This window comes from Melozone crissalis, unplaced genomic scaffold (assembly GCF_028551555.1).
Source record: "Melozone crissalis strain CALT ecotype California unplaced genomic scaffold, PUWL_Pcris_2 ptg000013l_1, whole genome shotgun sequence".
Taxonomy (NCBI): Eukaryota; Metazoa; Chordata; class Aves; order Passeriformes; family Passerellidae; genus Melozone; species Melozone crissalis.
In genome coordinates, this window is record NW_026535791.1 from 45264965 (window position 1) to 45280615 (window position 15651).

Genomic DNA, 15651 nt, shown 5'->3' on the forward strand with positions numbered 1-15651 from the left:
GCACGGCCATTGAGGGACATTATGAGATGAGGTGGGGTGCTGTGACAATAATGCCTTCTGCAGCTTTTTGTGTCTCATATCCCACACTGGAGCCATTGCCTCCCGAGCAGGTCTAATCCATAGAATCATAGAATAGTTAGGGTTGGAAGGGATCATGTAATTCCAACCCTGCTGTGTTAGAAGTCGGACAACTGAATATATGTTTGCTTCAGCAGGCCCAAAGTCTATTAAATGAAAGAGTTTGGGAGGACTCTGCCTTTCTAAGTCTGTGATCTGATTAGAAAGCATTGCTCTTAGAACTTGCACAGAGAAAACCAGGAAGAGTTTTCCATAATCAAACCCAATGATTAAATCAGGAAGAAAGGAGAATAACTTTCTGTTGATAGCAGATCTGTATCTTTTTTACAGCCATACCCACTATGAAATTAATTAAAAGGTGGATGGCTTTCTTTATTTCATGTGAAAGTAAATGTAGTAAAATGGAACTTGTTCAATGTGAAAGTTCACAACCCTTCTAATTAGAAGGCAATCTTTATTTCCCAAGCTGCCATGAAGAGAAATAATTTCCAAACACTCAGCAAGCCCTACTGCAAAACTGTATTTTCTGTTGCTCTGTCACTTGACCGGGCACAGCATCTTCTTCTTATCCCTCACTTCTTCTAGAGAAGCAGTTTTGACGGAGGGTTTTAGGGGTGGAGAGCGGGGTCCCTAATGCGGGGCTGGGGGTTTCTCCTCACGGCGGGGCGGCGGGGGCGGCAGTGTCGGTCCGGCACCGGGAGCGGCACCGGCAGCGACACCGGCAGCGACAGTGGGAGCGGTGCCTGGGACCGCCCCGGCGCCCATTGGCTCGGCGGCTCCGTATGGGTCTCGGCGAGTCCCCATAAAGGCGCCGGTCCGCTCGCCCATCGCTCCATCCCCGCCCGGCCATGCCCTCGCCGCCCGCCCTGCCCTGGCTGCTGGCCGCCTGCTGCCTCTGCGCCCTGCCGCGGGGCTCAGGTACGTCCCGGTACCGGGGGAACGCGGGAGAACCGGGACAGGATCGGCTCCTCTCGAGGAGCCACGTCCTGGCTGGGCTCCGCGCATCCCAACGCGGCCGTGTCCCTCCCGCAGGCTTCCCGCAGCCTTTCTCTCGCCACCGGGACGCTGTGGAGCTGCCCCCGAACCAGGTACGTCCGGCACTAGAGTCCGACAGCGATGCGACCGGCTGAGGTAGGGAAGAGACGGGGAAGGTGGGAAACGAGGCTCTGTGGCAGGGAAATGAGGTAGGGAATTGGCAACGGACTGGCAGTACCTTATTGAACACCTTATTGAACACCTTATTGAATACCCTGGGGGTTGGTAAAGAGAGGAGGGAGGCTGGCGCCCTGGTGGAACAGGTGTGGGCAGGGGTGTGGAGTGCAGCACGGTGCAGAATAGGACACCTGGGTCAGCCAAAGACGGACAGGCTAATAACAAACCAGCCCCGACTTTCTGAGCAAAAAGGTCCGAAGGTATGATGGACACACTGTTAATGTCTGTTCTTTACTTTTTAAAGCAACTGGCGCTGTGTTTCAGTCAGTGGATGGAAATGTCCGATCAACCCCAGGTAACTTGACTCGTGTGATGTGTTTGATCTGCTGAGACTCTCTCTTCCAGACATACTAATTGTCCTGTATAACCTGGAGCATCGATGTCTGCGGGTGGCAGAGCCTTCACCACAGAGCCAGCAGCTCTGGAGAGCAGGGCAAGTTTGTTGGTGTGTGTGCTCTCCTCCTTGCGAAGCTAATGCAGACCTAAAGAAAAGCACTTTTTTTGCCCCCCATTCTTGCCATGCCAATATTATGCCAATAGTAGCTAACACTGAAGCAAGAAGTGCCAGACAGTTCTGCAGGATTTAAAGGTCCTGTTTGGTCCTGGCTCGGTGCTTTGTGGGTGGATGGGTTTTTTCTGAGGTGCTCAGAGGAGAGCAGAGCAAGGGGAAGTTTTCACAGATAATTTCTGCTGCCCAAGGCTTACAAACACTTCAAAGTGAAAGATCAGCTGCATTGCATTTAATGAGCCCAAGGGTCATTTTCAAAGCAGGGAGAAAAATATTTGCAGGATTGGGAAGTCCTTGGAAATGTTGAATATTTTGTTCTGATTTTTTTTCTTTCTGAAATGTTACAGTTTTGTGAACCAAAACTTGTAGAAAATAGTTTCCAGAGCCTGTTTCTCAGGTGTCTTACACCTCACTTCCTTTGAACCTGTAGTTCTCATCTAATGTGATTGCATGCATAAGCAAATCCCTGCCCAGTGACAATGAGTATAGTACAGTGTATTTCAGTATATGATTAAAGACTATAGTACTGATTGACCAAAAGGCTTGTAGTTAAAAATCAGCATAGATTAAACATGCCAAAAACCAAAGATACCCCTAGAACTATTAGCATAGAAAATGCATTTTAAATATAAGAGGCTGATTTTGATCTCTTTATAGCACCAGACTGTATTGACAACAGTTGTATTGTGTTTATTCTCCTCAAATAAAAGAGCAATTTTTCATCTCATAATAGCATCAGTAAGTTTTCCCCTGCTCTGAGTGTTTTTGGTGAACTGTGCTCAATCTAAATTGATCTGGGATCAGAATCAAGCCTGGTTTTAATCAAACCATGTACACCATGTTCTCCCAGTAAATGTATTAAAGTATTGTTGGGGTTTTTTTTCAGATCTCGAGCACTGTTTTGGATCTCTGTTATTCCATATTCAATAGCATGCATAAAAATGAGGTAAGATGTAATTGCTTGCTTTGTTTCAAAGCACCCCCTTCTTAAACTTAGAAAGCAACCACTCCACAGCCAACTTTCTGACATTTCTCCCCAAACAATAATGTGTAATCTAATACTGCAATGGTTTAAGAGATGTAGGAGGGTATATAAAAGATTTTCTTTTTGTTAGTAGTTTACATGTAATTCTTAGTTACTTTAAATTATTTATATGAAACTGCTGTTTTTTCACCAATTCAGAGCTGAAGAACCAAAACATTCACTTACAGTCAGTATTTTAACCTGACCCTCAGTTTTGAATAACACAGGGTTAAATACACTAAAAATACACATAACATTGGATCAATAGCAAACCTTAGATTATGCTGATCACAGAGGGGTATGAGTTGCTTTACTGATTTTAATGATCTATTTGTATTTGGGGTTTTTTGTGTTTCTGATTCAGTGTAAGGAGATGAAGTTGAGGAGTTATTGAGTGTAGCTCTTTTTTGTTGGTGCAGTCATATAAGGACCCACCTCAGTATCAGTTCTGATTTATATCACTTTTTTATTAGCACCATTTCATTACGAATCTTTTCCATAAAATTCACTCAGCCCTCGGGTATATGCTAAAAAGGGCAATTTCCTTGTGGAAGCTGAGTCCTCTGCTGTTTCAAAACAGGAGTAGATCCTTCAAAACAACAATAGAAAGTATTTTGAAATGCATTTCAATATCTGTTCTTGCCAGTGTCTTTAGCTTATTATAATTCCAAGCATGCTTTCCTGAAGCAGTCACTAAAGTCTACAATACTGAAGCTGATTGCATAAAAAATGATAGCATTTTAGTCATAAAGTCTAATAAATGTTTGAGTTCACTATTGACCCTTTTGCTTCCACAGCTTAGCCAATGAGGGAATGTCCAGAATCATCTGGTAACTTTGAACAGAGTCTTACTCCTCGTTACTATTTTAGTTACTAACTTTGGAAAAAACTATGTGTTCTCAAGATTGGAAGCTGAATCTCATGCAATATCCTTTCAAAAAATATGAGCTACACACCTGCAATATGACTTCTAGGTGTGGTCTGAGTAAAACAGCAGATAAAATAAATATGTGAAATATGGAAAAAGAACCATGTGAAGTTTTACCCAGCTGATCAAATCTCATATTACCTGAAGTCCTACTTTCTTAGCCCACCAGGAATCTTCAGAAGACACTACAAACATGAATCTGTATGTAGTGAACCCAATGAAAGAGTCATGAAATCTTACTAATGTCAGCTGAATGTAACTTTTTACATTATTCTATATTTCTCTGAATAAAAAAAAAAAATCAGTCAGTTACAGATCTTACAGAGAAGGTAGATGGGGTTTTAAGAGAAAGCATGAAGCCTCAGCACTGTGAAAGGCAAAGTCCATGGCAATTTGGGTATGAATGGGACTTGAACCCCCCTGGGGAACTTAAAATGTTTTGTGAGAACTAAGAATATTTAACATCAATGTCCCATCACTTCCCTGTGTATTTGAGATTTCCAGCACAAAGATATTTAAAAGCTCAGTTTTTACCATATTTCTTCCACATAGTAATCTCTCACCTGTTATAAATTAGGATAGTTGAAACTGCAGGCTGTGTCATGAGCCAGTCTCTATCTTTGCTTGGTGTGTAATAATCAAATCAGAACCAAGGTTGCACTCGTATTGTCTCTCTGTAGTAGTCTCCTTCTTTGCATCCTTTAAAGCACCTTGACTGAGCAAGCATTTTTTATTTCCCTAGTATTTCATAGCCCTATAAGTTGATGTCAATTGTTCTATTAAATTGTTGTCTTGCAGCTTGAACCAAGAAATCCTCTTCTCATACCCTGAACCATGATTCCCTGTTTCTTGCTTGCGTATTTTGTCTTTTAAAACTCTTTCTCTGCAGTTTCCCACCCACATGCTTTCCTGCATTCTCACCTGTCACATTCTTGCCCATCACACGTGTTTGTTTCTTAAGCCCACTCCAGGTAACCAAACCCACTCACTGATGGGTGACTGATGGCACACAGCCATCCCATTCCTGGCTGGCTGGGACCATGCAGCCTGGCTGCTGTGTCATGGGCAGGAGGGTCCCAAACCAGGCTGCAGGTTTAGGACTGCATCATATGGTGAACTTAGTCTGCTCACATAAAGTCATGGGGAAAGCTTCTATTCCTTGAACTAAGACTGAGTAGAAAAATGAGCAATTTTCTGAAGAATAAAGAGTGCAGGGGAGGGCTTAAACCCAGCAATCTTTCCTGGGTTAAAACCAAGAGCAGTCTGAAAGGTGAAGGGCAGCCCCATTTTAACAAGATAAGAGCTATCAGTTCAATTCAAGCCTGAGGAGTGGAGCTCCAGGCTGAGCTCTGCCTCACCCCCCAGAGCACGGCTGCACTTTGCTGTACAGCAGGGGAAGCCTGTTGAATGATGGAAATGAACTGAGTAACTTCCAGGCAAGGCTTCACATCAGTCTTTTAAAAGATCCATTTGCTGCTGTTCTTACATCTGTCTGTGATAAGTGTAAGGTTCTCTCTTCTCACACGGAGTGTTCCAAGCTCATCAGTAACAGAGGGTCACTGTAACAAACCAAAATGTGCCAGCACCTTGATTAACCTATAGTGTCCACTTGCAGGAATCACAGATTGCTTCTGCAAACCTTGCAAAGAAGGTATGTAAATATGAAGACAAGCAGTGGCAGTAGCAGTGGATAGGGAAGTATGTCCCTTTCCTTGTTTCTTTTAAAGTCAGCCTGCGTTTTTCCAGTGGTTGGGAAGTGATCTGTGCTGACCCTGCTCATACCCTATGTTTAAAGCTTTCTTTTATATTTCTTCTAAACCCTGTGAATCTTTAATTATGTTAATCTAGTTTATTTACATTAGACACCATGTCCTTAAGGCAATAATTTTTAATCAGCATTCCAGATGAATGGGTATTGGGGACTATCAACATCTTGTTCGCATGCTGCTGGAAAAGGCTCCAAATTACCAATATTCTGATAGAATAGTAAAATTTGGCAACAGATCTATGGAATTGAGTTTAAAGTATTTTGTTATTGTTTGTCTTTGATTTTATAGGATAGTCATGGAACTCTGGGACGGCCTTTCTTCCTTTTCAGGGTATCTGAATCTCTTTGTTTTAAAGATTGTAAATCTCAGACATTGTTATATGTTCATAGATGAGCAGCTGTTTCACAAACTCTAGCTGCAGTTGTTTTGAATAGAGGCCAAATATCCCTATGCTTGAAAGCTTAGGGAGCCATTTACTCAAAAAGCTCTGGTTTGACTAAAAGATGACAAGATAATGAGATCTGGGGTACTGGTAGATTAAACACTTCTTTTTGTTTGAAGATATGCCTCTGCAAATGTTTTATCTTGAGCCAAATCATCCATGTGGCTTGTATCTGTGAGACTGTCAAGGTGCACTGATGCTAAATAAATTAGATCAAACATGTGCCTGAGCTGAGTGCCCACCTGGTCTGAAAGGTCTGCCCAGGAAGCAAAGTCACACTGCATAATGGGGAAAAGCCAAAGCAAAATTATCATAATTTCTCTGACACCTTTCACCCATTGGCTTCCTGAGCTATGACATGGTCTGATGCCCAGTGTGCTGGTTTGGATACACTCTGATTAACACCAAACTAATTTTTAGGAATATCTTCAACACATTTTTAAAAAATTAAAAATACTGTAAAGTAGGTCACGTCAGGTAACCACAGTACCAATTCAGCTGTCATTTATGCTTAATTTCAAGTTACTTGTTGTTTCTAGTATGTTCATCTAGGTTCTTTCAGTGCTGGTATTTACATGCTCTTTCTTAGGCATGTGCCTTTACTACACCTATGAATTTAAACCCAAATCCTGAATGAGAATAATTAAAGCCAGAATGTTTAGCTTTTTGGGCAGAGGCTGAATGAAAATTTCTCATATTCAAAAGCATAACCCATCCTGCATGGATCCCTCTGGTATTTGACGTGTTGTTTTAAAGAAAAATCTCACTGCAGTTTTATGTAGTACCCTGTCTGCATGATGGGGAGGTATTTTGGTGTGCTTATAAGTCTGTAATCCATTGCTTCTTTACAATCATCTAATTATTATGTTTTACAGCCTCGAAATGGAAGAACTATTGAAGGCAGTGGTAAGTAGGCAACAAAAAGTGTCAAGAATTTCTTCTGATATTTCACCAATGGTGACGCTCATGAGAAAAGAAGGTACTCATGAGAAGCATTACAAACCTAGAAACAAACATTTCACATGGCCACTAAGAGCTGTCTTAACAGAAACATAGGGTTTTTCATGCTCAGAGACTTAGACGACACTCCCTTGACAGAGGGATGGTTTTCTTTGTCATGTTTCCATACCCTAAAATAAGGTCAGCATGGTTAAAACATGGTACAAAGAGAACTGTGTGAGAAGAAAGGATTCATGTTCGAGTACAAATAACAGATCTGGGTGCTTTTCTAGACCTTTAAATATCAAAACCTTCTCATTTTAGAATCTGAAGCTATTTAATTCCTAACTTTGAAAAGAACCAGATGTACAGAACTGAGTAGTAAGTCATATTCAGATCAACATCTCAACATAAAATCTGATACTGTGTTAATTTCTTTCAGAATATCGTGGAATGTGAAGTTCGTGGATTCATTTACCAGCTCGATGACTTGGTTTACATAAAGGAAAGAGACTTCCCATTGCACTGGTTGTCTATTATGTGACTCAGTTGTCTGGAATTTGTTGTTCCATGTAATAAATTTGCAATCAGTAATTCTTTTTGTTGTCCTTTTTTTATTGAAGCCCACACTAAGCTTCCTTGGGCTATAGTCTAGCATTGCTGCTGCCAGCTGTAATCAAAGAAAATCCATCATCTCAATATCGACAATTTTCAAATGCAACAGTGAATTTTATAACATCTTCTTTAATAGGGTCATAAATGATAAGCTTGTCCTTTTGACTAGATAATACATTTCTCCGTTATTTCAGAATAGGCATCCTGAACAACACTATAGTAAAATCCTCATGGACATTTTAATGATTTATTTCGAGTACCTAAGTGCTCAAGTGTGATAATTGATGAATCCAATGCACTTTGAAGGAAGAGGAACAAGTACTGCAGCTACATACAGATGTTATTTGATCAGATGATGTATTTTTTTCAGCCTTGCCTTACTGGCTATCATAAAGCCCAAATGAGGCACTTTTGAGAAATATTCTGAACATCTGCCCTTTTTTTCTGAAATCATGCATTTGAAAATGTAGTGCAGCTGATTCTGCTTGCACTGTATGGAGTGTTTTGGTACATGGAGACATTTATGGGCACAAAACTTTAAGTATTAAGCAGTTGCTTCCTTAGGAAGAAAAGAATAAAATTGAGGGGCTGGGGATACAAATGAGGCTGCAACTCCTGAACATTTCCTCAAGCCCTTTGTTATCCCTCCTTCTCTTTGGCTATTATGGTATAGTACTGTTCCAGTAATGCTGGCACAGCTGCATGTGAACCAGATTTGGAGATACCTTTGTCTTTGAAAACAAACCCCAAGATACCTGTGTTTTGTCATTTTGTGGGGTTTCATCTGGATAAGTTCCCAGTTTGAGCTGTGTTAACAGAAGTTTGGCTGGCAGTTAAAGGGAAGGGATGGGGTTTTTGGGAATTGTTGACTGCATCTAAGGCAGAATATTCAGTTTGGAGGCTCAGAATACAGGAAGGCCATGGAAAAAGTGGAGGGAGGGCATCCAAGGTGGTGAGAACTCTATCACTTGGCCCTGAGGAGATGCAAGGGCAACTGGGCTGGTTAAGCCTGGAGGAGGGATGCCTTCAGGGGAACCCAATAGATCCTCCAGTGCACAGGAGGGTCATCAAGGAGACAGCTGTTGTTCAGTGTATTGTCAAATTCTGTAGGAAATTATTAGCGCTTGGAAAAACTACCAAAGGGATGCTGGCTCCTCTGGCTTCTCAGATATCTGGAACCAGTTAGGATGTTCTTCTGGAAGGAACAACTAAGCCAAATACAAGTGGTAGGGATGCACTCTGGCAATGCAAATAAATAAGAGATAATGATTACAAAAGCACTGCAATGGCAATTCTGGGTTGTTTCATCTGAGGCCAAAGCTGAAAAGTATCAAATTTTGCTCAGTTCTATGTAAGTATTTGTACTGGTACTGGCTGGGATAGAGTTAATTGTCTTCATAGCAGCTTTTATGGCACTGTGTTTTAGATTTGTGACCAAAACAATGTTGATAACACAGGGATATTTTAGCTATTGCTGAGCAGGGCTTGCACAATCTCATTCCTGTTTCCCACCCCACCAGCGAGGCACCTGGGGGTGCACAAGGAGTTGGGAGGTGACAGAGCTGGGATAGCTGGCACAACTGCCAAAGGGATTTCTCCCACTGTATGCTGTCATGCTCTGCCATAAAAGCTGGGGAGGAGAAAGGGACACACACCTTCAGAGTGATGGTGTTGGTCTTCCCAAGTCACAGTTATGGATGGACCCTGGCTTTCCTGGAGATAGCTGGACACCTGCCTGCTGATGCAAAGCTCTGAATGAATTCCTTGTTCTGATTTGCTTTACCTATTAAACCATCTTTATCTCAGCCCACAGCTTTGCTCACTTTTACCCATTCAACTCTCTCCCCATCCAGCTGGGGAAAGGAAACAAGGTGGCTGAGGTGAAACTGAAGCAGTACTGTACCATAGGCAACCCATGCTGTGCTCCTGCAGTCAGCAAAGGCTTCCTTCACCCACAATAGAAATAGGTTTCAAGAATAACATCTGTTTGAGCCTTGAATCTTAAATTAGGTTGATAAATAGGTGGTAATTCGCAGGTGAGAACCTAGGTTCCGCAGTCATATACCTGTAGTAACTGTGACTCCTCTGTAAGAAGCACAGAAGAGCTCTTGTTCACTGCTCAGTGGAAATCTTTGCTCCCTGGAGCAATTCAAATGTCACCTGAAAAACAGGAGAAATTAATAATATAGAAATGCAAAGGTCATCTCTGGCCTGAAACTCTTTCTGAATATCCCACTGCAAAACTCACAGCAGAAATTCAGGAGTGCAGACACAGGTGACAACAATTAGAAGCACAGACATATTTCTGCAAGAAAAAGAGGTGAAAGCTCAGTTCTCACTGTCAGGCAGAGAAGAGACAAATCTAGATATTCAAAGTACTGAGTGTGTTTAGAAGAGTAAACTGGGAAATCCATCCATCCTCTTGTCATAAAAGGCAGCAAGGAGGGACACTCAATTACACTCAGAAGCAACATGTTTCAACTGCAGAGGGGAATTTTTTTGTAGCACTTAGCTCCTGAAACCAGTTGCCACAGCTTAGAGCATGTGGTTAAGAACAGCTCGGTGGACTCTTGGAAAGGCAGGAATATTCAGGAGTGCATATCTTTGTGCCACCTAACTTGACTCAAAAATCACTTCAGGCTGGCCTAGGACCTTTAAAGCCTGGCCTGCAGGAGCTGGGCTCAGCCAGGCAGTGCTCAGCAGAGCACACAGCAAGGCAATGCACCTGGAAATGCACTCGGCTGTGGGGGAGCAAGTGCTGCCTGGCCTCACGACATGCTGCTCGCCAGAGACAGAGCATGAAGCACAAGAGGAAAACCTTCTCAGTAGTTTAGTTCCCTCTCTCTGCTCCCTTCGTGATGCTGTGCCTTGGACAGCCTCACTCCCTGCTCAGCTCCCACAGGGAAGAGCTCACTCAGTAAACCTAGAGGTGACTGCAAGCTGTGAGGGATGGCAGTGCTGCAGGACAGAGTCAGCATTCAGAATGACCCTAGCAAAGATACATATGGAAAAAGACACGTACAGCTCACTGAGGATGGAAGGAAGCGATTGCACATAGTGAAGAATAATCAGTTGCAGCTTTGCAGCAAAGGGGATGGGTAACTGTAGACAGTCAAATATAATGTTGAAGACAACATAAAATACAACGTGAAACTAATAAGAAATTGTAGAGATTGTTACATGCAGGGGTTGCATTGCTGAATGTAGGTAAGGGTTCATGTACAGAGTAATACATGAGAAGAAAGAGGGGAGCAACCAGCAAAGAGGAAAGGCAGAGGTCAAGGAAAGTTCAAACTCTGAATGAAGCGGGGTTGATTTGCAAGAAGGAAAGTGTGACGTGAGGAATGATAAAACGCCTAATTTTAAACTCACCATTCCTGTCAGCGTTCATCAATGCCTGTGCTTACTTATTTGCTGGGATTTTAGAGTTGAGCAGTGATCCCAGGATGTCTACTAGTTGCTTATAGGGCAATCAGTCTTAAAACTTACTTACCTGCTCCAGACAACTCCCACATTGCAATTGCCATTCCTCTACCTTATTAAACAGGGTAGAAACATATCTCGGGCTGAGCTGGACTGCATAAACTGTCTTTATTGCTCTGATAGATTTCTGCACTGAACAACTAGAAGGAGCTACTAAGTCTCCTTCAGTCATTTCTGGATCAACTTTTTCCTGTGTACAAAACCAAAAATGTGACTGATCTTATAGCAGGTTATGATTCACCACCTAAAGTTTTGACATTTCTCTGGTGCAAAGAAGCTTGTACACTGAACACCATCTCCCTATTAGCCTTCAACCTGCTGAAAGATCAGTAGAGGACGTCTACTGAAGAGACATAATGCAAACTTGAAAGAAAAGAATTCTGGATATATTTACTACAAAGCTTCTTCACCCAGGGATTACTACACAGCCATTCAGATAGTACCTGCTGGATCATGGCACTGAAAGATGCCTACACATAAATACAGACTTCTGGAGTACAGCTGTCTAAACTTCCACCAGAAAACTACCAAACAGGGACTAGAACTTCCAGCAGATAATGCTAAAATGTAAAACATGCATGAACTGACCTCAGAGCACTCAGAGGCAATCATGTGTGATCCATCCAAAAAGAAGCAAATGTCAGGAGCCTCATTCAGCACAGCAGCAAGGTCATATTTCCTCTCATGACCCTGGTGTGAACTGATGTGCCACAGCCACCTACCCTGGTGGGCAGCAGGGCCTCTCCAGGAGGAACACCAGAGACTCTGCTACATGAAAACCACCAAAAACAGCCTTTGATTATCAGTAGTCTTATATGACATAATTTCCTTCATTTGCACAGCTCTGTATAGTCTGCATAGTTCCACAGACTATGGATAATCTCAGATTATAACACAAATTCACTACTCTTTCAAAAGAGCAGCATTTGACTTCCAAGAGGACAACGGTGTTTAGGAATTGCAATATTGGGATCGGTCAGCAGAGGACAAGGCCAGCATCAAATCTGGGATGTTCAAAGCAGAGGCACTCTGGGCCCTACCCCTCTCCAGGGTGCACTGGGCTTGACCAGCTCGGGTAATGAATGGGTTCAGATCTTGTGCATCCCTTGTGCTCACCAAGACAAGACTCTCTGAGGCCATAACTCGGGATGTTTCCTCTCCTTACAGAGAAAGTGAAGGTGACAGAAGATATCAAGCTTATAAACACACAAATCTCAGTGCAGAGCGAACTACAAGCACCCTGCACAACCAAAACATCTGTCAACAGCATTCAGTCTTCTAGACAGGTAAAAGCAGAAGAGCTTTTCCAGGCATCATTTCACCCCCATGCCTCCATCTGCTCACTACTTCATTGAATTGTGGAGCACCATGTACACACATTCTCTAATGGGTGTTATTGAAGACATCTATTTTCCTTGACACCCTGGAGCCATGGCATAACTGAGTTAGGAAGTAACACCACATCAAGATAAATGTGTTTTGCAGCATCAGTAACAAGAGAAATGCCAGAGGAGCTGTGTTTTGAATGGGTTTTTTTGCTTTGATTTGTAACCATGTCACAGACCAGCCTCAGCTACAGGTGACTGAGCTAAGTTTAACCTATAGAATGAGACATGAGAACTAGTCATGTGCAAAAGTACAATACAATTAATGTCTTGTTTCATCAAAGTAAATGAGCACTTTGGTGATCAAGAGAACAAGCAAAATTATTGCTATTGTATTTGAGGTTTGAAGAGGCTCTCCTATACTGTATTACACGAAAGAAAGTTTTTATCACAATTTCATTAGAATGATCTAGGGGTATGACTTCCATACTTACCAAGCACTTTATTGAACAGGGGCCTACTTGTGGATATGAAGCTAAGCATCTTCACTACTAAGATAACAACTTTCTGTCTTCCCCCTTTGTGAAAAAAAGGGCATGGCTATCATAGCAAAATCTTAGGGCTAAGTACTCTGTGCATTTCTGTTCAAAATCATCCAGAGTGTCTATTAATCAATCTGGATACAATCCCAACTTTCCAAGGAAGCCCAGTGTTCATTGTGTATGTGTCTGAACTTGTTCCCAATGCCTATGTTTAGAACAAATAAAAACATAGATGACCATAACAAACAAGTAATATTTGTTGAGAGTTTACCTTATAAAATAAGATACTTTATCATTGAAGAAAACAAGTTTTCTGATTACATTAATGCATTATTATTTATCAGTGTAATTAGTACTACTCCAGAAAATGTCAAAGTACTCCTCAGCATATGTTTTGCAAAACCAGGTGCCAAAACTGAGTTCTGCCTTTTTCCCCTCTCAGAGTGGCAACACCTGTAAGAAAAAAAAAAACCACAACAAACCAACTTTTCCCATTGTTCTAGCCCCAGGTTTCTGAGGATCTATAATTTCACTGTTGATGGGTTGTAAGGCAGCTGTGAAGAGCCATAACTGTGTTTATTTCCTCTTCAGCAGCAGAATATTTGATCTGTTGGTGGCCCCTGCCAGGCCTGGTTCAAAGCTTAATGAGCTGCATTAACTTTTAACAAGTGTTGTGGAAGAAAGAATAGGTCTAAAAAATATCAGTAGTGCTGTTGTGTAAGTAACAGGACAGCAGGTGTAAACACAGAGCCAGAACGTATCCTGACATTCTTCTTGCTTGTCAAGCTTTATAGTGTAAACAAAAGAGTATCACCCAGTTCCTCCTGCCAAAAAAGGAATTACTCTTTGCTTTATTCTATTGTGAAATGCTACCTCACACAAAATTTACATTCACTTCCTGCTGACACTTATGCTGCTCTTTCCTTCATGCAACTCTTAGTCTATTTTTACAGCATTTTCATCTCCATTCTCACATCTCACAGTTTTTCACCACTTCAGAACTATTTCTCTCAACAACTTCTGCTTGACCCTTTTCTCTGTCAGCTGCCCCAGCAGAGAGCATCCTGATACAGAGGAAAAAGGCAGTGAGTATGCTGTGAGGAAGAATATGCTATAAAGCAGATACCACAGTAAGTTTCCTTTAAGAGGAACTGTTGCTTGTTAATTACAGCCAAAGTAAATTAAATGCCCCTGAATATAGAAGGATCATTTTATTTTTTAAAGATGCAAAAATGACTATTTAAAAAAATTATCAATCCATAGAGGAAAACTGACAGACTTGGAGGGAAGAAGAGGGAGTAGACCCCTTCTCAAGTTCTTGATAACTTTGTACAATGGAAAAAACCACTGAATTTGTCATCTGTGCTAAGAGAGAAGACATGGCTCCACCACTTTCTGCATGCTTTGCCCTGATAGAGATTTACTGTAATGATGGAGCAGATGCTCACTACAGTTTTATCAGCAATAAGACTTTAAAGACACAGGGTTACTAACCTCTAAAGCAGACTTATCCTCTGAGACACTGAACTAATTGCACAATGAATCTGTGCTAGATGGAAGAAAAGTTCACAGGAACAGCAGCATGCGTCTTGACTCCTCTCCCTGCTTCAGAACACTTACCTGCAACATGTTTTCAAAAGTAAGCATGTACTGGACTTTTTAGACAGTCACCCAGGTGCTATGCTAGGCTAGTTTTTAAAATTTCATTTTCTTTTTTGTCATGGATGGAAGAACAGGAGACCAGCGATGCATTCTAGAAACTTTATTACACACTTTAAAAATGCCTTAAAATTAGCAGGCAAAATACTTGACAAAAAAGTAAACACATACAAATTAGTGCTATTGAGTCCCAGCATCCATAAGTGCACAGACCAGACCAGGAAAAGCAAGTTTCACTGGCTACCACCCTGTTTTTGAGAAGCAACATTTGCACTAGTTTTCTTCGGAAGGAGCTGAGCAAGGATATTTGGCATAACCCCGCCTTGAGCAATGGTCACACCGGCAAAGAGCTTGTTCAGCTCATCATCATTTCTCACAGCCAGCAGAATGTGCCTGGGCAGGATCCTTGTCTTCTTGTTTTCACGTGCAGCGTTCCCTGCCAGCTCCAGGACCTCTGCAGCCAGGTACTCCATCACTGCAGCCAGGTAGATGGCAGCACCAAGGCCAATCCTGTCGGCGTAGTTCCCGCTCCGCAGGAACCTGTAGACACGGCCCACAGGGAACTGCAGACCTGCCTTGGCTGATCTGCTCTTCTTGGATGCACTTCTAGGGCTGCCAGCCACTGCTCGCTTCTTTCCACGTCCAGACATTCCAGCAGCAAGGAGACACAGAGGGCTGGAGGTCTTCAAAGCACCTGGGTGCTACAGCTAATGGACAGCAAGAGGAGGCAACAGCAAGGTCAGCTCTGCTCTTCCACCTCTAGGGGAAAGCTCATTCTCTGCTTGAGGAAAGAGCTCACCACACACCACAGTTCATCAACAGTAGAGCTAAAATTTTAACAGTTATTGCCCTTTTCCAGCCTGCCTTTTAGGAGAAGGATCTCATTGCAAAACCTGTCAAGGGTTATTGAAGTTAGATATGAAGGGCTCAAAAGGAGAGAGGCTTTCCCCTGCTACTTGGAGTGTATTTAGGATTGAGGCAAGGTGGGTCTTCTTCAGCAAGGCTTTTTAAAACTGTTACCTCAAAGCTAACTTGAGGCCTGTCTCTTCTTTCAAAAGCAATCTGCATTATAACTTCTACTATCAAGTTACAACATCCCTCCATTTCAAATCCAAAAATGGAAAAAC

At 42.2% G+C, this 15651-nt stretch overlaps 2 protein-coding genes across 2 annotated transcripts; one reads left to right on the forward strand and one right to left on the reverse strand.

Annotated features, from left to right (window-relative positions):
- The first annotated feature begins 926 nt into the window (after positions 1–926).
- On the forward strand, positions 927–7410 carry NMS (neuromedin S). The gene is made up of 8 exons (XM_054272165.1): positions 927–996; positions 1111–1166; positions 1535–1585; positions 2685–2744; positions 5366–5401; positions 5808–5849; positions 6837–6867; positions 7343–7410. The coding sequence occupies exons 1-8, from the start codon at positions 927–929 to the stop codon at positions 7357–7359; spliced, it is 363 nt and encodes a 120-aa protein (XP_054128140.1). The 3' UTR covers positions 7360–7410.
- Positions 7411–14757: 7347 nt separating this feature from the next.
- On the reverse strand, positions 14758–15174 carry LOC128934604 (histone H2A, sperm-like). The gene has a single exon (XM_054272326.1). It carries the CDS (start codon positions 15172–15174, stop codon positions 14758–14760), a length of 417 nt encoding a protein of 138 aa, XP_054128301.1.
- Between the last annotated feature and the right edge of the window lie 477 nt (positions 15175–15651).

What these genes read in the sequence shown, in the direction of transcription:
- NMS (XM_054272165.1), top strand. Translation starts at nt 927, where the DNA reads ATGCCCTCGCCGCCCGCCCTGCCCTGGCTGCTGGCCGCCTGCTGCCTC. An exon ending in TGGAGCTGCCCCCGAACCAG is followed by an intron (nt 1,167 to 1,534) that starts GTACGTCCGGCA and finishes TACTTTTTAAAG; the next exon opens with CAACTGGCGCTGTGTTTCAG. An exon ending in GGCCTTTCTTCCTTTTCAGG is followed by an intron (nt 5,850 to 6,836) that starts GTATCTGAATCT and finishes TATGTTTTACAG; the next exon opens with CCTCGAAATGGAAGAACTAT.
- LOC128934604 (XM_054272326.1), bottom strand. Translation starts at nt 15,174, where the DNA reads ATGTCTGGACGTGGAAAGAAGCGAGCAGTGGCTGGCAGCCCTAGAAGT.